The sequence below is a fragment of the Labrus bergylta genome, chromosome 7 (genome assembly GCF_963930695.1).
Source record: "Labrus bergylta chromosome 7, fLabBer1.1, whole genome shotgun sequence".
NCBI lineage: Eukaryota > Metazoa > Chordata > Actinopteri > Labriformes > Labridae > Labrus > Labrus bergylta.
This window is the reverse complement of record NC_089201.1, coordinates 21,860,070-21,882,022: the sequence shown is the minus strand read 5'-3', so window position 1 is coordinate 21,882,022 and position 21,953 is coordinate 21,860,070. Positions and strand designations below refer to the sequence as shown.

General features: G+C 39.3%; 1 protein-coding gene across 1 annotated transcript; it reads left to right on the top strand.

Annotated features, from left to right (window-relative positions):
• The first annotated feature begins 3,930 nt into the window (after window positions 1-3,930).
• appl2 (adaptor protein, phosphotyrosine interaction, PH domain and leucine zipper containing 2) lies at window positions 3,931-19,954 on the top strand. Its single transcript, XM_020645884.3, has 21 exons — window positions 3,931-4,081; window positions 5,867-5,965; window positions 6,378-6,437; window positions 7,716-7,787; window positions 8,664-8,751; window positions 9,185-9,226; window positions 9,320-9,378; window positions 9,796-9,942; window positions 10,518-10,600; window positions 10,687-10,839; window positions 12,349-12,537; window positions 12,630-12,672; window positions 12,872-12,928; window positions 14,483-14,577; window positions 15,695-15,847; window positions 16,049-16,101; window positions 16,293-16,467; window positions 17,855-17,891; window positions 17,997-18,152; window positions 18,248-18,295; window positions 18,831-19,954. The coding sequence occupies exons 1-21, from the start codon at window positions 4,025-4,027 to the stop codon at window positions 18,960-18,962; spliced, it is 1,998 nt and encodes a 665-aa protein (XP_020501540.1). The 5' UTR covers window positions 3,931-4,024; the 3' UTR covers window positions 18,963-19,954.
• Window positions 19,955-21,953: the final 1,999 nt, after the last annotated feature.

Genomic DNA, 21,953 nt, shown 5'->3' with positions numbered 1-21,953 from the left:
CAAATCCTCTGAAGTTCATTATTTAACTAATCATATCTTGCTTGCATTTTTCTTCACAAAAAAAGAAAAAAAAAGTATTATTTAACAACAAATGTCCTACGACTTTTTATTTCTTGAAGCTTTGACTAGGTGCAGGAAAACATGGGTGCAGAGCAAAAGGTGGAAGAACTGTCAGCAATCATCTGACAACTCTTTGTTACATTTCTTTAAATATATATCCGCATGTTAGTGAAGACATTGTTTCTCCATGCCATGGACAATGACCAGTTTAAGGAAGAGAAAATATTTTGGCTTATCTTAATTACCACATGTTGCACCATAGGCACAGAAAAATTGACTGTTCCTCTCGGGGGTTAAATCATCATCAGATACAGTAAAAGCCGATGGGTTGAGAGATTAGTGCCCTGTGCATCACCTCACCAGAATTTGCATGTACAAGGTTTGTTTGTACAAAGATATGACACATTTACTGAAAAATCGATATTGATAACACCAATGTGTGTTTTTTTTGTGTGTGCATTTCTTAAAGGTGGTCCAGATCCACCCATCAATCAAACAAACTGTCATGTCCCTTTAACTGGAGTTGGTTTCTGCACAATGCCTGGCCTGCTCTCTAATTTAACAAGTGCGGGTATTCCTCAGTTTCTTTTTCTGTACTTGTGCAATTTTAGCGCCAGTCATGTAAATCATACAGCACACCTGTTGTCGTTTTTTTTGATTTCTGCTGATATTTTTAGATGGCACGAATCAATTTCACTGAAAAACAGTTGAAGTTTCATGAGGGTTGAACCGCCAACTTTTTTTGTTTTTTCTCTTTCTGTCTAGACTAGCCTTCTAACACCAATATTGAAGTGTATAGCAATATATAGGTGGAACTGCCTAATACAAATTTGGTATGAAAGGAACATTTCTTCGTGGTAAGTATGCTAACCATGCTCATTTAATATAATTTAGCATTATAACAACCAATACAGCCAAATCGTCACATAGCATTATCTTTGTGAGCATTTTAGCATATTACCATAATAGCATATAGCTCAAAATACAGCTGTACAGTCTTTCAGGGAAGCTAGCTTTCTACAGAGGGCAAAAGCACAATAATCAACTTGAAAGAAAGAATAAGGGCTATAATCAAAAAGGTCTGCACTCTTGAAGTTTTTTTTTTTTTTTTTTTAACTTTCTGCTGAGAGGTTATTTCTTCAGCTGAATCATTGCTTTGTTTAATCTTACTCGTAGTTCCATTGACATTAAGCATGTCTTTTTATAGGCCAGGCTTAGCCTTGCCAGCAAACACACTTAATTATCAAAGTCAGTGCTGAAATGCCTTATCTAATTTAGAGCCTCAACTTTACCAATTAAACCACAGAGGTCCACTGGGGAGGAAGGAATGTGCTCCTGCTCAGGCTGCCTGGGAGCCCGATGAGGAAGCACAGCTTGTCACAGCTTGCCTAAATTATCAAGAGGTGACCATCCAAAGTTCAATAGATTGTTACGTAGACAATAAAATATCTTTGGTCAGGTAACGTCACATTTTTAGTGTTGCTGCTTTGTTCTCTAACAGGCCAAAACCATGTGCAATTCAATCTTAGAAGTTTGAACAATGTGACGACTTCACCTGAACCTGAAAAGTCACCAGAACATACTTTTTCAAATTGTAATTATAAAGAAAGCTTATTTCCTCATTACTTCCACACAATTCAATTTAAAAAAAAGACTGTTTTAACTTTAACACAGAACCCTTTTGATATCGTTCATTATCTTGATTCAGTCACTGGAAAATGAACTTCAGAGTAATGAAGGTCACTTGTTCGTGATTTGTAGATTAAAGCAGTTTAAGTACAAAGAAGCTGTCTACTCTGCGTAACCTTTCATACACTTTAATTGAATTATTCGACAGGAGGAAATTAGATTTGTGTGCCTGTGATTATGCAGGGTTTTCAATGTAGATATATTCATTTTTTTACATTGGACAGCTGTTAGATGTAAGAATGTTTTTTTTAGTTTTTTTAATTTACAGTATAGTAGTGGATGCAAATGAGATCACATTTAGTAAAAGAGTGAGCATGACATTAGAGGACATTGTCAGTCACAGGAGCTGGCATTTGGTGAACGCATCAGCATGGTGACTGCTCACTTCATCATGCAGGATGGATTCAGTCAAGGAAAGGATGTTTTTTTTTCTCACATGTGTGCAGCCTTTCCAGGAAGTGTGAAGTAAATAAGAGAATTAGCCAGTCCAACAATATTCAGAACATTACATGCTCTGCCTGAAATAAGGCAATTATGACTGAGACGAAAAAAGACGAGAGCTGGATGATGATTACTTCGAGGTCTTAAGAGGTAAATGGGATTCAAAATGTTGGTTCTTTTTAACTTTGCATAGAATAATTCCCATGAATTACCCTGGAGACCTAAATGCACTGTTTGTAATTCTATGAATAAACAACCAGTTAATTTATTGTTTAGACTAGACCATTTTAATTGTTTAATTAAAAAAAAAAACAGCTCAAAGTGAAGGAAATCCTTTGTTATGATTCCAGCTTCTCAACCTGTGAGTTTTTTCTCCTTTGCTCTTTTTATAAGTGTAATGTAAAAACATGGGTTGGAACTGAAATCACAAAACAAGTAAATACAAGTCTTAACAAATAGAAACATAATTCATAGTTGTATAAACATATATGCACACACATACATGCATACACATATGCATATATCATACTACATATAGCTTACATACACTTATACATAGGCCTACACAGGCTAATGCCAAAATAATGATCTGAAGCATGACGACAAGAATTAAAACAAAAGATCATGGTTGAAAACTTAAATGTGACAATAATTGTAGAAGTTTATTTTCTATTTAAATACATGACTCAGTAGGCTATACATTCATCTAAAGTTGTTTAGATGAAGGGGGTATTAGTCTACTTGTTTTTTATCCAATACAGTCAAGTATGATTTTAATACATGTTGTATACCAAGATTATCTTAGAAAAATGTCGTAGGCTTCAAAGTCCTCAAAATATTTCATTTTAATAAGTTAGTTTTTTGTCAGAAATGTAATAGGCTAGAGTCAATGGTAACCTAATGTAGAGGATCATTGTCCCTCCACTTTGATTTATTTATTTTAGTTAACGGTTAGTTGCAACTTGCATGTAGTGGCTATTAAACGTCGATTTGAACCATCAGTGTTTTAAAAAATTCTGCTGTTCAATGTTAAGTGAATTAATAAATTTGGGTATCTTTCGACCTTGCCATTGACTGAAATATTTCATTGAAATGCTGCATTCAAGTGCTGCTCGGGTGGCCCAAGATTCCGAGTTAATAACTCGTTCTTCCGAATTCAGTGTGTTCACGTGATTTCAGTTCATAAAGTCTGAATATTGTAACAACAGCACAAAACAGCGTGGCTGCTACGAAGAATGTCAATGAAATGTAAATGTTATATAAGTTACATTTGAGCAAAAAGTTGATGTGCAATACGTGAATTAATAAAAAAGTATGTTGACATTAACAAAACATATTTAGCCCCCATTTGATGACGATTCTGACGTCAAGTCGGGAAGTCGGTCACCTTAATTCTGTTGTTCCAGGTGTTCATGTGCATGTTACAACTCGGAATCTCGTTTTTCCGATGTGTCCGACACTACATAAAATGCACCATACAAGACACATTATAAATGACGAATATTTACCTCTGCAAATCTTCAAATGGCCACACGGGGTCACTGTTGATATTAAAATAACCGTCCCTTCACCATGTATACGGCAGATTGTAGGCAGATTGTACTGCCCGTCTTCTGAACATTTTATAATTCACTGTTGAGTCGAAAAATATAAATCTTAATTAAAAGTGAAACTGATTTTTTCCTAGTTGCTATCAGGTTGCTATGGATGAGATCAGGGCTTGGGCCCGCCTCCAACTCACTACGTGTTCCTTTCACACGCGCGGAGAACTCTGGGAAACCGAGTCCACGCTTTCAATAATTCAAGCCGTTCCCTTTCCTCCAACGCTAACAAGATGCCGGCCGTACATCACAAACTGCTCCTGGAGGACGCCTTACAGGACAGTCCTCAGGTAGGCCCCTTGCTGGTTATAAAACCTTTAAAAGCCACAATTGTCACGTAAAGGACGAGGCAGAACGCAAAGTTAGCTTTGCTAGCCCAGACAGTACCTTGTTGGCGTTGTAGGCTGGCTGCTCGATGACAGCTCTCAATTAACACTTTGTTATGGTAACATAATCCAGTGTAAGGAGTGGCTGCGACTTCCCGATGTAAACATTGTTATAGATTTCTACTGCCAGTCATAAATATTGTTTTTGTGTGTGTATGTGTTGTATTTTTACGAAGCTAACTTTCATCACAGGGTTCTCTCTCTCTCTCTGTGAAGGGTGATATATTCTCTAGTGTTCACTCACTCACACCACTATTTTACCATGTCACAAGCCTAGCTAAATTACAAACCCTCTCCTGCAAACTTGTTGTTTTCCACTGTCGTGTGAAGTGAAATTCTTTTGTTTGGACTCTGTGCTAGAGCCGAACTGGGCCTGATAGACAGGATGTGGGAGGGGTTTCCATTATCGGACTCCAATGGAATTAGTCAATAGCCTGCAACAGGGCAGCAATGATAGCTGTTGGTATTGATGAATATTATATATCATTTGGTGTTTATTCGTCTGAAACTCAGTGTGACAGTTCAGTAGCAATTCCTAAACCTTGAGCAAAGATGTGAATGATTGGGAAGTGAAACACATGACAAGTCTTTGATGTTATGCATCATGTTTCTGCAGTGTATTGCATCAGTCTTTCATCAAACAGGGCTGACCTCTTTAACAGTTCTGCTTAAGTGTAACACACGCTGCAGGGACATTTAGTCCTTCATAATGCAGTTCCTCCTTACAAGAAATATAGCTGGGCTCTTGTGAACTCAGACAGGTTTGATATTATTCCAGATAATTACTTTAAAAACATTTTTTTTTATGACATTCAACTTAAGTAAAGTGTAAACAGACTTTAGCCGATGGGTGTGTTCCTCATTGCTAAGTCTGCCCTACCTTGCTGCACTTGTTTATTGAAGAAAAAATGTGCACCCAAACAGGACATACCAAATTTGCATAGCTAGCCTACAGGACAATTATGCTGCGCTTACTTTCACTTGCAAACAGCTCCTCAGTATGCCTCTGTCTGTGTGTCTGTCTGTCTGTCTGTCTGTGTGTGTGTCTGACTGTCTGTCTGACTGTCTGTCTGTCTGTCTGTCTGTGTGTGTGTCTGTCTGACCGTCTGTCTGTCTGTCTGTCTGTCTGTGTGTCTGCATATTGCAGCAACCCTCCTTTATTTCTCATTTCCACCTATGACACTAATTGTTATTGCATGTCCCATGTCCTCATATTTTCTGATTCAGTTTCCTGCAAAATGTCAGAAGAAGTGGAAATTAAAAATGTGTATTCATCCAGAGACCGGGAGAACTGATTCATAATCACAAATAACTAGGATACATCACGGCCATGTAAGGGGGAAAAACAAAGTTATGGAAAGGTGAAAGAATTCTGTTTCTTTAATTACCTGGAATTGAACACATAGATAGATATTCAATCAAAATATAGAAGGATACATTCACAGTTGTTTCCGTCAGCCTTGAAACACAATCACAACATAATGATTGACACAGAAACAGGTTTTGTTTTCTGTAGTCATTCCTCATGGTCAAGCTCATTGTTAGACGATCTACTTTTAATACTTTTAACTAAAGAATTATCTTACAAGAACTAACTATTAACCCACCTTTTAGTGCTAAATGTGGTATCACTAAAATCATTGAACTGTGTATTCATGACATACTGTATGTGACTGTTGCGTCCCACAGACTCGCTCCTTGCTCAGTGTGTTTGAGGAGGATGCTGGGAATCTGACAGACTACACCAACAAGCTGCTTCAGTCAATGCAGCGGGTGTATGGAGCCCAGGTAAACACAAAAAACACAAACAGACACACATTATGTAGACTCAGTGGAAGGGGACATGTTCAAACACAAGAATGTTATTTTCTGTTTTCTTTTACACAAACAGAAATTGTAATTGTACCTGCCTGATTTGAGATGATTTGGGGTTTTGAAGAATTGAAATATGTGAAGGTTATCATGTTAGAGTCACATTTTTTGATCCTAGAAAAATATTAAACTAAGATATAGACGTGATGAATGAATGATAAATACATTAAAAGGTGTGCCATTCAGAAGAAATGTTCCCATATTCACAGGTTTAACATACAGTTGATTCATTTAAGGACTGAAGAGAGAATGAGAGGGACAGAGGCTACAGTTAAGCTGGTGAGCCTTTTTGACTTTGATTTTTTTTCCTCTTATCTGCCCTTTACAGAGTGAGATGGGCTTGGCCACAGAGCAGCTCTCACAGCAACTTCTGGAATATGAGAAAAAAGTAAGTATTTATGTATAGTTATGTACCATGAGCAAGGATGCATTTTTAAATGGGAATGGGTGAATGATCATGCCTCAGTTTTAAAACGCCTTACTGGTCACATTGTTCTCTAATTATCACTCCAACATTTTCAAAAATGAAAACGCCCTGGTTGGTTGGCAAAAATAGTTAAGCTTAGAAGAGTTCATTTTTTTTAATTACAATTTCTCAAAGCCGTTATCTTCAGTTGTCACAGTAAGTTGTTTTTCTGTTTTACAGTCTCTCTTGAGATGACGGACTCCTTAACAAGCTTACCTTATTTGAAAATGCTTCATGTAAACTCAAAGTAGTATATGCCTATAATCACTCCAGGGGGCTGAGTGGAGACACTGCTTTTAGTTTTTGGTGTCATTTATTTATAAATAGCAGAATAAGTTTGGATTGTGTATTAACGCAGAGAGCTTTGGAGGCCGTATTTCCAACTCTGTTGTTCGTAATTGTGTTGATAAAGATCGGCCTTGGTCTCAATACCGGTCTCTAGACCACTTTTCTGAACGTCTCGTCTTGGAATCGAAAGCGTATTTGCTCGGTCTTGTCCCGGTCTCAGACTAAGGCGGACTGGATTTTAAATCAAGTCCATTCAAGACCACCATAGACAGGATATGTTTTTCCACGTCATTACTGTGATTAGAAGGAAAACATCCTTTCTAAAAGAACAAATAACTTCATTCATAATTAGATTCCCCCCCCCCGGTTGCAACCATAACCTTCCTGGTGTTACGGTCTAAATGAGGGACACGCCCCCCTGTACACAAGATTTTTTTGTGATATTTATGGTCTTGGTCTTGTCTCGGTCTCGCCATGCCTTGGTCTTGACTCGGTCTCTGAGCACTCTGGTCTCAGAGATGTCTTGGTCTCAGTCAGTGGGGTCTTGACTACAACTCTAGAGATCTACTGAAATAACATGGAAACACTAGTGTGTCTCTGTATTCAACACAGATGGTCTATAACTGAATAATAAAACATGCTGGAAGGAAAATATATGTGAACTTCTTTATTGGGACACGTTTATAAATTGCAGAGCTAAAGTTTTCTGCTGTTCCCTGTTTGCTGCACGTTTTAGCTCATTTTGAAGAGGCCTAAAACTCAGCATGATATGCTTGATATGCCGGAAAATGCTGGCAGACCAGGTTTTTTTGGTTTTTACTTCTTAGCCTCTAGTTAGACTGGAAAGATCTATGAAACATTATGACATTTAATGGTTGAAACTTCTCCATGCTCTCTTCATCTTCTGTGTAGAATTTTGCCCTTGGAAAAGGTGATGAAGAGGTAATCATCACGCTGCAGAACTTCGCCAAAACCGTAGGGGAGGTGAGGCCTGCGTTGGCAGTTTTTCTGTTTTATGTGTGAATATTTTGTGTGTGTGTGTGTGTGTGTGTGCACCTGCAGCAGAGGAGAGGGGATGATGAACTACTGTGTTGTTTGTTATTTGTCATGTTTCAAAGGTGTTGCACCTGCGCTCTCGCTGCATACTGTGAAAATGACCTCAGTGAAAAGATCGGAGTATTATCCTCTTTAAAAGACAGAAACTGATTTTATAAAGACACCATGAGGGGAACAGTGGGTGGGTACAATGATTGATCGATGTATAGAAAAAGTATAGACTCAGGTATAAAGACAAAACAGATGGGCTTCTCACTTTCAGCCATGGGGGGTCCATAAAGCTGCCATGTCAGAACGTTAGAGGATTTACGACACACACACACACATGTATGTTCAGAGGACACAGGTTGATTGTTTGCTTGACCTTTACCTCTTGATTAACAGAGAACTCATTGCACAGAGAGAATAAGGCCTACTACTCCACCTAATCCACTGAACTTTAGCACTTGCTAAATCATTTAGATTAAACTGGACGTCGGCTTGTCATTTGTTAGTCGGTTGCTTGATGATAAGAGAAGCAAAGCAGGATTTGCTCGTGTGTGCAATATGTGGACCTGTTTCCAATATCGTAGTAAATGGAAAGTTTTATCTTCTCTTCACTGAACGTACTGTTCCACGATATGGTGCACCCAGTTCACTGAAAATGTTTCCTCGCAGATTGCTGCATAAAATAATAATAACACATCTCACTGTGCATATGAAGTGAAATGGAAATCCCCAAAGTTATTCTGCAAGGGTTCCTTTTCCGTTTGTGTCCTTGGCAAGTGTTGATATTTTGGTGTTATCTCTTTTTGTGTCATCCAGCTGAACGCGCTTCACTCTGAGCTCGCCAACCAGATGGCAGACAGCATGGTTTTCCCTTTGATTCAGTTTAGAGAGAAGGATCTCACAGGTGAGGCAGCGTGCACAGACATGCAGGGTATCATAAGGCTGTTTTTAAGATTAAAGCTGTGTAGGTTTGAGTTTTTTTTTTTTAATGCCTTTTATTATCAGGCTTACAAAAAAGAGATGATTTGATGAGAGGAAGTGGCATGCAACAAAGGGCCCCCAGCGGGACACAAACTGGAGACGTTGCTCTTCTTTCAACAGAGTGTGATTCTGTTCTCTGTTGTAGTGATTTGCATATTAAAGTACAGAGCTCAATACCTTGTTTCTATCTTGTTAGGAACATTTCATACGTTTACAAAAAAGGCACATGTCACATTCAGCAAGAGACTCAGTTTGTATGTTTTTTTTTGTCAACCAACAGCTTCAGTTCTCTACTTCAAGGAACGATGTGGACTTAATTCTGATATTTTTTATCTACTTTATATTAAATGTTTCAGAGATAAGCACACTGAAGGAAATATTCAGCATTGCCACGGATGGTAAGTTCATATCCCAACCTATCTTTAAACAAAAAAAAATTCAAGCCTGCAGTTTCTTTCTTGTCCTTATTTCGTCTCTCTTCTCTCCTGCAGAGCACGAGGCAGCTATGGTCAGATACAGCCGGCTGCCCAAGAAGAAGGAGAACGAGAAGGTAAGGAAAGTGGGAAGTGTTCTGGTAATGGAGATTTTATCACCATTGATCAAGAGCTCTAAAGGGGTTTAAAGTGCAGTAATGCTCTGGTAACATAGTTAAAGTGTTTTATAATCATTCGAAATACAAAAATGGATTTGAATATTCTTCTACTGTCAGACTGAACTGTTGTTGTTCTGCTGTAACAAAACACTTCACCATAATGGCTGCAGAGATAAGATTCCCCTGCTTTATGCTTTTATTGAAAGTGTCACCAACTCTCCCTGGACGTACAAGATAATGCTCCTGTGTTGCTCATTTGTTTGTGTGTGAGACAAAGCAAAGTGTTTGCATAATGTATCTGTGTGTGTGCAGAGCTTTACAGTGAGTGTGCATGTATACATAATTTGCATGTTTAACCCTCTCCTGTGTGGACAGATGAAGTCAGACCTGGTGAAGGAGGTGGCCTACACTAGAAGGAAGCAGCACCAGGCCTCGCTGCAGTATTACTGCGCCCTCAACGCCCTGCAGTACCGCAAGAGAGTAGCCATGCTCGAACCTATGCTAGGCTACACACAGGCACAGGTACATGGCCCCCCGAACTAGGAAAGACTACATTTTCAAAACAGTGTTGATATTTCTGTTTAAAGTCCAGAAGCAACTAGCTCATTTGAGGTGATTTGGAGCACGTAGGATAGCTGTTGGCGTGCAGTGTTTCCATGCAGTGGAAAATGATCGGTGGAAAAGCCTCAGCCTGTTTAAAGCATGAACAAGTCATCAATGAATCAGTTTTTGTTTAAAAAAAAAAAGAAATTATATGTTGTGTTTTTGAATCCCTTTTAGTCCAAAATACCCCCCAAAAATGTTGCCCAGCTGATATCAAACTAAATATAAATCTGGTATTATACCGTTTGCAAAATATAACACATTTTTGGAATACTTATTAACACATTTATTTTCACTATTTTGTGATGTTTACTGACAAAATGCGTCATGCTGATAATAAATACATTTGATAAGCTATGAACATAAAGTTTAGTTGCAGTCCTCCATTTGGCTGAATGATTATTAACCGTTTCTATGTGTCTTTTTCTCAATGTGTGCTCCGGTGAAAATCAAAAAGAAAAGAATTGAGGCTCATTGTCGCTTCTTCCTTTCAGGTTATCTTCTTCAAAAAAGGCATTGAAATGGTGTCAAAGAAGGTGGACAACTTTCTCTCCTCCGTTTCCAACATGACTCAGAGGTAAAGACCATTTCAAGTGTTCATCATGCACTCAGAACATCCAGTTTGAATGGACTTGTCCATAATGTCTGAATTCTGTGGTCAAGTATCCAGAACCAGCTGGATACAGAAGCGGAGTCCATGCGTGTGTCCCAGAAGGAGCTTCTGTCTGTTGAGGACACCGTCTACATGCCAGATAAGGACACTGAGCCTGTCAATCGTACGCTTATCCAGAAAGCTGGCTACCTCAACATTAGGAAGTAAGATTGATGACACTCATTACGGCACTACACAAGGACACCTCCTGTTCACTTAGCATTCATTGCTAGTCAATATTTGTAGGTCTGTTCTGCAAAAGAAAAAGAAAAAAAAAGACAGCTGAGGAAAAAGAAAATCATCCATCCTCATTTTATATCACATTGTTTTGTTAAGAGAATGAATGCTAGTGCAATAGATGGGGAAATAAAAAATTACTACCAACACAGGAAATATTGTTTCTCTGGCAAAAGCAGAATATACGCAGGAACACTAGGAGCAGGAAGACTGTAAACAATAAATCTGTCACAGCAGTCGGTGGGTCAGGTACCATGTTGACAGCGTGCGCTGTCAGCCTGTCGCAGAATGGATGTATGAGAAGGGAAACTTCCTTAATGGCTTCAGGGGGTAGAACTGTAACGTAGGCCGCTATGTGATTCAGTGAAATGCCAGAGCTGTCAAACTCTGTCTCTCCCTCATATACATCTAAAGTCTTTGACAAATGTCTGTGACACCGGCGAAAAGGTTTCCGCACAATGCCCTTCTGTTTAATGACACACAGTGCCAGCAGCCCTCTAACGCTTGTCAAATAGAGCCGAGTCCAGAGAACATTTTCTATTTCAAAGTGCTTCTCAATATCCATGAGTCAACCATGGCAGCATGAGCAGCACTTGCATATTGATTAAAGGAAATTTACCAGGAAAGTTTTTCTGAAGGAGGGATAACAGATGAGCAATTCAAATGAATCACCCACCTGTCGCTTTGTTTTTTGAAAATAAGTGAGTCAGAGCTCAGTTACATTGTATTTTATGGACAGAAACCAGGAGAGCGAAAACAAAACAGCTGTGACAGTAAGGGCAGAAAAAGGCAGGCTCACACGATCCTCTCGGAAGAGCAGGGACAATACAAAGACATATTCTTTAAAAAGGTGTTAAGAACAACTTAAAACACAACATCTTTCAAAAACAATGAGTCTTAAAGTAACACATTTGGAGAAAGAAATGGCATCTAGTCACATCCAGATTGAAATTCTTCTTCTTGGTTTAGCCCTTTGCCTGCTTCTTTCATACTCTTTATTGTGTACAGTTATAAGTAAAAAAGCGGGCAAACAGAAAAACGTAATATTCGTTTTTGAAGGCAAGTCAGTTATAAAACAAAAATCCTCATATTTAGTGTTGAAAGCAAGCAGTTAGTTCTTAAAAATGCAGTTCCTGCAATGTCTTCTTGAGGCGGGCTATAAAAGCAAGGGAATCCCCACCAGATCCCATATTACAATGCCCATTTTTAGAGCAGGAATACATTTTATCTACAACCTTGTTTTCTGTCTCAATAGTCCATTTCTTTCTTTATTTTTATTTTTTTTAAATGTACCGGGCTTAAACTGTTTTTTTGGCATATGGCACAGACACATTGTCCCCATTAGATAAGCAAAGCTATTGTTATCTTGTACATAACTCCATCCTTTAATAATGACCTTCCTGTACTATTTCTCTCCCTTCTTTTCTGCGCACCAGTAAAACAGGCCTAGTGACCACAGCTTGGGACCGACTGTTCTTCTTCACCCAGGGAGGCAACCTCATGTGCCAGCCCCGCGGGGCGGTGGCGGGGGGCATGGTGCTGGACCTGGACAACAGCTCCGTCATGGCGGTGGACTGTGAGGACAGACGCTACTGTTTTCAGATAACCTCCCCTTCAGGCAAAACGTATGTACACTTCACTGAAGGTCCAACTTGGAGAATTATGCTCAAACATGTTGAGATGATTATATCTATTTAATCCTCTCCTTTGATTCTAGGTCCATGATTCTACAAGCAGAGAGCAAAAGGGAATATGAAGAAGTAAGTGTGAAAGCTACTGATGATTTTCTTGGCAGCTTCACTCCTAAGATATTTACTAAATGGTGTCAATCATGGAAAATGTTAATAGTCGTGCCGAGACTTATTTGTGCAGAATAGTTGTTTAGATTTGGGTGTCATTTTAAGCAGCTTGTGTCTGATCTAAAGGAAGTCATAATGTGGATTTCTGTTTCTTCCTCAGTGGATTTGTACTGTCAACAACATCTCCAGACAGATCTACCTGACTGACAACCCAGAGGTAACTCCCCCCCCCACACACACACACAAAATATCCAAACAACACAATCGCTGCAAGTAAAATAAAAGCACCAACTAAACTAAATATCTAAGAATCAGACATTTGATTGATCTCTTATCAGCCATGTTGTTTGATCAGACAGTAAGAAGTCTATTTGTTGTTCCACTACTTGAGTTAGGAATACATTACATGAAGGGACTTTGTGAAGAGAAGTAGTGCCGATCCTCTGCTGTCACACCCCCTTTTTCTCAACAGTGTCTCTCTTGTTGCCTTTATTGCTTTTCCAAGAATAGTGCATGTTTGTTTGGCTCCATGAAAAATGTTCAGAGTCCAAACGAGACAAACAGACTACTGCTTCTTCTTATCCAATTGTGGACACATGGAGGTCATTTTATCTTCTAGTAGTTCCTTTTAATACGATTTTTGTGACTTATTAAAAAAGAAGAATCATGCATTTTTCAAGTAGCTGTGACTAAATAGATTAAAACAGCACAGTTTACAGAAGAGTGGACAACACCCAGTGAAAAGCTTGATTTGTATCTTCAGCTCATCATATTCTTCAAAAGTTTCTCTTGATATTTAAACTATGACTTTCATGAGGTGTGGGCGGCAGTAGTTCAGTCTGTAGGGACTTGGGTTGGGAACTGGAGGGTCGCCGGTTCAAGTCTGGGCACGGACCAAGTCTGGAAGTTGGTCTGGTAGCTGGAGAGTTGCCAGTTCACTTCCTGAGCACTGCCGAGGTGCCCTTGTGCCCTTGAGCAAGGCACCGAACCCCAAAACTAAAATTGAATTTCCCCTCGCGGGATTAATAAAGGATAAATTATTATTATATCATAGACTGTTTTTCCAGTATTACACTCTTTCCAGTATTAGACTCCGGTCCAACTTATTATAACCGTTGACTACTTTGTCAATAGCTTTTTTTTTTTAAGTCTTCCATGATGAGGACAGACTTTGCTCGAGAAATCATATTTTCTGAGTCTCCATACATCTGTTCTAGTGTTTGAGATTCATGGAATGCTTGATGAGAATATCCTCAAAATTCACACAAGCGTCCACTTGGACTTAAATTGTGATCACTTCAAAAAATGATTATTGCCCTAATTACCAAGTCAGCCACAGATTATGATCAAACTGAAGGCAAATGTTCAATTTGTGTCTCCTCATTCATGATAAAATGATGAATTGATAGAATGTTTTGCACTAAAGTTTGATTTCACTGTGACAATGAAAACCCTTTTCTGGCAACTTCTTCTGTCATTGTGAGCTTGATATCTTGACTTCTTTTTGAGGATTACAATCAAGCTGTAGGTAGAAGGATTACTTTTGGAATGTCGACCTTTAATCTTTTCTTTGACTGAAAAAAAAAAACCTCTTAATGCATGCATTTTCTCCAGGATTAGAGCTGCTGAATAGAGCCAGCACACAGAGATACTATAGGCTTGAAATACAGAACAGAAGGGGTCAGATTAGTTATATTTAGACATATTTGCATACTCCTGGGTTACTCAATGACTCAGACATGTAATGATGTCCCTTTCTTCTTGTTATTAGGCTGTGGCCATCAGACTGAACCAAACTGCCATCCAGGCAGTCACCCCCATCACTAGCTTTGAGAAGAGACCAGAAGGCTCGCCCAACCCTGACAGGTCTGGTGTGCTTTATTCCCAACACTGCATGCTGCATCCTCTCCTGAACATAATAGTGAAATCCTTTTTATAGTTGTAGCTGCACCTCTATTTATCCTTATGTGAGATACTTTGTGTTCAAGAAAGTAGTTATTAAAAAGAAGCGGTATATATTTTATATTGGACTGAGAAGGAAGTTTTCTCTCTTTAGCGCAGGTTGTGTGCTTAACCTCTTCCCTGAGCAGTAATTGCCCAATTATAGATTAGCAACTGTTACTAAGAACATTAGTTATGTCAAGATTTGAATTTCTCAGCATGTTGAATCTGTAGACATGAGCTAACGCTATAATCTGTCACATTTGGATGGTAGTTTATTGTTTAAAGTCTTTCTGAAAGAAAGAGCAAACGTTGAGAAATCAGCTGAACATTTCTGGCCATTTTTTGTAGGGTTTTGGGTTACTTTAAAGAAAAAAAGAAAAATGCAAATTAGATAGTTGTGCGGAGTGGTAATGTGTAAGTAAGACAACATACTATTTTACAATTTATCTCAAACCTTATAGCTTGAGCCCCTGTCTTCAGCTTGATATATGGTATGTCAGTTCATGTAAAGAGCCCTTTTACAGGGTTTCTGTTTTCAAAGCATTTCATCCTGAAGCACTCAGTTTTAAACAACTCATGGAGCGACGGTTAGCTTTATTCGGGAGCCAGGTAGGGACAGCTGATGCAATCTGTTCATGCTAATTTCACTAGCAGGAAATATAAAGTCTATCCTCTTGCCTCTGCAAGAATCATTAACTCTGCTTGATCTAAATAGTTGAAGCATATGTCGATATTTGTCATGGCTACCTAGAAAAAATGTGCTCATACTAAAAATGTACAGTTATAGCAGTCTTTGTTCAAATGTAGGTCATATGAGAGATAATCCAGCCTCAATACAAATTTCACTCAAATTTTTTACATTCCCTGTTTTAGGACTCTATATTTATTCTCGATCCCTTACATTAGATCCATGAAGTTTTTAATTCACATTCAGTCATGAGTACCAGGATAGACTTAAAAAAGAATGTGAAGCAGTTTGTAAATGTGATGATTTAATTATTTCCTCACAAATGATCCTCATTCGGTCTTATTCCTGCAGAGCAAAGCCCGGAGGCGTACACACTACTGGCAGTTCCCAGAATGCAGGAGCAGCTCCGGAAGCCGACGACCTGATAGCACCTGGGACTCCCATTCAGTTTGACATCATGCTGCCTGCGTCCGAGTTTCAGGACCAGAACAGGGCCGGGGGGAGGTGAGCAGACATCTGAGTCAGGAAGTTTGTGTGGGTGCATGTTTGTGAGAGACCGGCAGGAACAAGGTTCTGCTAATTTCCTGTAAGATGGGTCAGAGTGGTTATGGCTTGATTTCCAGGAAACTGAATGCTGAATAACGGCCTGATGCAGTGGGTCTAATTGTTTTTTTTCTTGGCATGTGTGTGCTCCCCTACTGACAGACGCACAAATCCGTTTGGAGAAACAGATGATGACTGTTCAACAGAAAGTGACGGTAATCATTTTCTCATCCAAATGCAACATAATGATCTCCGTTCTGCACCAGTTCGGCTCAAACTAACAGTGTCTGTGTTTGTCTACATTGTGATAACTCTCCTACATGAGTGGTCTTCATTAGTCTACTCTTGTTGTGTGTTTACGCTGCTGACATGTTTGCACGTCGGTGATGTTTGTGTTCTTTCCCAGACTCCCTCCTGCAGCAGGTCTTCGCCGTGCGCTTCCTGGGCTCGATGGCGGTGCGCTGTGGTAACAATCAGGAAGTGATCTATGAGGCCATGAGGCAGGTGCTGGCTGCTCGAGCCATCCACAACATCTTCAGGACCACTGAGTCCCACCTCATGGTCACCAGCAGTAACCTCCGGTAATTTTTTATCACAGTTAAAAACTGTTACACAATTAACGCCTCAGAGCACAGACAATGACTGAATACAAAAATGATGATACATTTTTAATTTTCCGAGCAGTATCAAGAGCAAAATGCCTCATATTCTGCTGTATCATTTGTTAGAATTCACCAGCAGGCATGAGAGACATTAAGTCTTTAGAGCTCAACCGATTAATCGGCCGATATTAGCATATTCAGTAACTATTGGTATTGACTAATTTTATCCCAGAGATGCGCTGATATTATTAGATTTATTCTCAAGTCAAATAGCATTTAATTTGAGTTTCATGTATTACACTAGCAGTTCTCTTTCACCAGCAGAGAGCGCTATATCTATTACAACGAGCATAATCACTCTCCAGAGTATTGAGCGGTGATGCACGTACATGCGCAGTTACTTTCCAGTTGAGTGACCATAACGTCTTCATTATATATCTTTTCCACAAGTGTTTGATAAATGCACGTGAGGGAGATTGAACATAGATCTAAGAAAGATATTGACTGATATATCGGTATCAGCCCCTAAAATCTCATATGGGTCGGGCCCTTAAGATGAAATCATTTAAAACTGGTTTAAAGTGGAGAGGTTTGATTGGTTATGAATCAGACTCATATGAATATTAATACAATTTCACGATCTCTAATTTTTTAAAGATATTTTATTGGGCTTTTATTCCTTTTTTAGACAGGACAGATCGACAAAGACAGGAAATATGGGGAGAGAGAGTGAGGGGTGACACACACCGTACAGGGTTAGGGAGTTCAACTTGTGACCAGTGCCTGTAGCCTCTGCACACATGGGGAACCTGATCTATCAACTGAGCTAAACCAGCACCCTGAAGACCCGCTATTACTTATAGTTATTTCCTATGCGTGTCAATGCTGTGGGGTCACAGATGGGTTCATTAGCTCAGGGAAGCTAAGAGGAAGCAGGAGGAGATTTTTCAATAGAGAGTTCCACACATGCATGTACAGGACTGGATTAACAAAGACAACAGGCTTTGTCAAAAGGGGCTGCTGAAAAAGACACTACACAAAAGTTTGTTACAGTTGCTTCAAGATTAAAATAGTTTCTGATTTAAGGTCTTCTTTCACCTTTTGTAAGATTAATGTGGTGGAGACGCAGCGCTTATGTGTGGATGTTTTAAACCCAGAAGTTAACAAAAAAAAGTCAGCCGTTGTAACCCTTCAACTGTTCATCATTGTTGTTAGAAATGAGACTTTATGTAAGCATCAATCAGAACTGAAACATTGCTTAAAGCCAAACAAAGGACTTCATAACCAAATTCTATGAGGCTGAAGTGTCTGTGCAGTGAGTGCAGCGTTTTAATCCTTTAAAAACTTTATTTTGTCTTCACAACAGGTTGATTGACCCTCAGACTCAAGTTACAAGAATAAGTGTAAGTATGATCTTAAACTCAAAATCTTTTTTTCTTTTTGCTTAAAGGTGAAGAGGTTCAGTCATTCCTTTAAAAAATAACAATCGTATTTTCATTTTTTCTCAGTTCCAGCTCGGGGAGGTTACTCAGTTTGCCGCCCACCAGGAGAACGGGAGGCTGATGGGATTTGTGGTGGAGGGCAGAGACTGGGGGGACGGTGAGGAGGAGGGAGAGCCCTCGTTCAGCGCCTTCGTATTTGAGAGCAACACGGAGGGCGAAAAGGTTTGTGCACTAAACACTGGCCTTTTATTTTTAAGAGAGATGTAAGCGGATACACAAATATACTTTGAAGTTTATTTGTTTGTCTCTTTTCACAGGTTTGTTACACCATAAGCTTGGCGAAGGACATTACAGAGGCAAAGAAGGTGAAGAGAAAACCATTATGTCTTATTTTAGTTCTTTCTAATGTTTAATGTTATTATGGCAATTAAGTTAAAGATTTTTCAGTATTGACAGGATGAAGAAGAATAACACAAGTAAAGGAGTCCTTTCTTATCTCTGCCAAACATCACTGCAGTATTTTATCATTGATTCCAATCATGAAACAACTATAAATCAAGAAGTCAACCATTTAGATAACCACCAACCATTCAGAGAACGAATCAGTTGGAGAAAACAAATTCACATTTTTCACACAATCATCATTATGAACTTTTCTTTTGAGTTTTTAAATGTTTCCAGGATCCTGTATAGGATCCTGTGAAGCCCTGTTTTACTACAATGTTTATGAAATCTCCCTTTATGATCAGATTTATACTTACAGTAGAATACGACTCTGAATGAAAACAGTTCTCTAAAACACTGGAGATATTTTTAAAGATATATAAGAGGGAGTGGATCAACATCTGAACAGCAAATACTACTTAGTGGACTAAGAATTCTTTCTTTGTTTTTTTAAAGGACCCTGAGGCCCTGGCCCAGCTGATGAAAAACATGCCTCTGACCAATGACGGCAAATTCCTGCTGCTCGACGCTGAGACAGGCGATACAACCAACGGAGACGGACAAGAAGACCTCGAGTCTGAGGCCTAGAGTCCAATGCCCCCCCCCAAAAAACCTCAAACCCACTCCTACCAAGGCCGCGGTCCGACTCTTGCCCAGGAGAGAAGGCCTTCCCTGGATGAAGTTATCATGACCTTCTAGCCCTAACTCTGGTACTGTAACACCAATATTAGAGAGTGTAGTTCTCTTCACTTACCCTGTGTTACTAGATCTCCAGTGTTTTTGCTGTAATGAGAGCAGAAGACTTTGGCGGGGGGGGTGTGGGGGGGTTACGTGGATCTAAAAGCACATCTTTTGGGCACTCCCATTAGATCTGCTTTTTTAAGGTCAGACTGCAACATGGGTGTTTGGATTTGTTTTAAACCCTTGTGGATGGTACTTACATGAAAAGGGAAACTATATAGGTATTGATTATGTTTCATTGTCTTCTAATATTTTAAGACATCTAAGACGGTGGTGAATCATTTGCTTCAGTATAGGTTTACATTCCATTTACGGTTTACATAGTCTTTGAGTCGGACTTTCTTCCTTTACATTGTTTAACTTGTATGCAACTACTTTGGCATTTATTTCTTGTTTATTTGTGTACAAAATGACATTGCACTTCCTTTGAACAATGCTTGATGGCTGCAGAATGCACTTATTCAGAAAGTTGAAGGATCTTAAACTGTTAAGATGATGAAGGTCTAAAATGTTGTTTATGTATTCCTTATTATTTTACATTGGACAAAACGGGCATGAAAGAGAAATTTGAACAGTTTTGATCTTTCTGCCACTCTCTAAAGCAATCCTGTTCAACTGAATTTAACTCATATTCTACATTTAGACTCCTCTACCGGTACTTGACAAGTCTTAAGATAATGTGCATGCAGAGTTCCAGCGAGCTGTCCAAATTATTCTTCACTAAAAGTAAACATAGGTTGCACTCTTCTCTCTTGAAAGCCTTTGTAAATATGAACTGTTTGAGTGTCTGTATGATGTGTAATCAGAGTTGCCTGCATTAAAGGTCCCATATTATGCTTTTTCTGGTTTTATATGCACTTTAGTGTGTTTTCTAAGTGTCCTGTGCATGTTTAGGCACATCTATGTGCAAAAATTCAAAGTCAGCAGAAACGCGGCTTCTCCTACGTCCTCCTATTAGCTGTAGCATTAGCCGCATGTAACGCTCGGTTCTAGCCCCCCTCGATAAAAATCTGTCAGTCCGACGTCATTGTCAGTGTGAGATCACTGATCTAAGCCCATTGGCTCGTTGTGGCAAGCCCTGCAGCTCATGTTGAAATTTCCGAGACGGGTGCTGAGCATCTGACCAATAACGACAGAGCGGATCGGCAGACCAATCAGAGCAGACTTGGCCCACGTGGGGTCTAACAGTGTGGGCTCAACAGAGCGTAGCTGACAGACTCAGAGTGTAGAGGGAGCAAGGAGGAGCAGTACATGAAAACAGACACTTTTTTCGAACTTTATCCATTGTGAACGTACAAAAGTAGGTACATAGATTAAATATACGAACCCCAAAAAGGGCATAATATGGGCTCTTTAAAAGCTTTTGGAGCCGATATGCTGGGACTGATGCAGTGCACGATTAAATAGCATTCACTCCTTCTCCTTCGTTCGCCGGAGATTAAAACCTCACCACTAAGCATCTGAATTACTAGTCATACATGTAGGGTATTAGAAATTCATTTGAATGCAATTTACTCTTTTGGACATTAGTCAAGACATTAAAAAAACTGAGGGAAATGCAAATTACCCGTTTAATTTGAACTTTTCAGTTCAGTTTTGATCCATTTCAGCTTACTTGAGCTCCAGCACAAATCTCATTGGTCACTGGAAGTCGGTTAAGAAATCTGTGAATACGACATGTCTGTGCCGTGGAATCCAGATGAGGTCAAAACCACTGACTGACGGTGATTGTTGCAGTGAAATTGAGTTGACCAGTGTGCTTTTGGTTGTCTGCTTGCTTTTTCTGCTCTGTCAGAAACAAATATTACACAAGGACAGCCTGATGGTGGAAAATAATTATAAATAAGAATTGCTTGACATTTTGGAGAATAAACAAACTGGCTATCTGGTGTAGACTTACATAAGAATAAAGATAGCACTCTCACATCTGTCCAATACAAATTAAGCTGTTACCAGTTAGCTTAGGAGCAAAACCCGGGAAATAGCTGGCCTTGCTCTGACTAATGGTGTAAAAATCCATATGAAAACATCAAAAAGTAACAGTGCATATTTTGTTGGTGTAAACGTGCTTAAACAGCAATTTAACATTTGCTGGTGCTGGACTCCAGCTGATAGAAATTAAAACACAAAATCCAATAGTAATAATTCACAATTTCCCAGTTTGGGATCAATAAAAGTAATTCTGTTCTATTCAACACCTGTATAATGCAGTTATTTGGTACCATGTGACTGTTTCAGGCTAACCAATAACCCCCTTTTAACACTCTGTGCTAAGCTAACAAGTAGCCATGTGCTTTAGGAACAGATATTATTGCTATGGATGTTCTTCTTTTTCAACCAGAGGCCGCATACACATTCTCCAAAATGTCCGACATTTCCTAAAGTCATAACGGTTACTCATCTCTCCCATTCCCATTGCCTGATGTGAAGGTGTTGAAAATGTCACCCATTCAGTAGACTCTTACCCTCCTTCCTCAGGTGCTGGTTGAGTACTTTAACCAAACCTGTAATTAAACTACAGCAATGAAAACAAACACGCTTAGTGTGTCAGTCACAGCGTCGGCTAATGTGTCCTGTTTCATGACGGACGCAGCCTGTAGCCTGTCTTGTACCTCTGATAAATGGCATCCAGCCAACCAAACCCTATAACGCCGTGTGTTTGCAGCCGCACATTACACTTCTTACAGCTGTGCTGTTAAGTCCTGAAAAAAATGTGTGTTCAGTTCGTAATGAAGTCAGGACAAATCTGGGTACTGATGGTGTAGAAAAGACTTTTCAGTGTAAAATAGAAAGGACTACATTTTCTCCTCTTCTGTTTTTCTTGGTGTAAAGTATCCT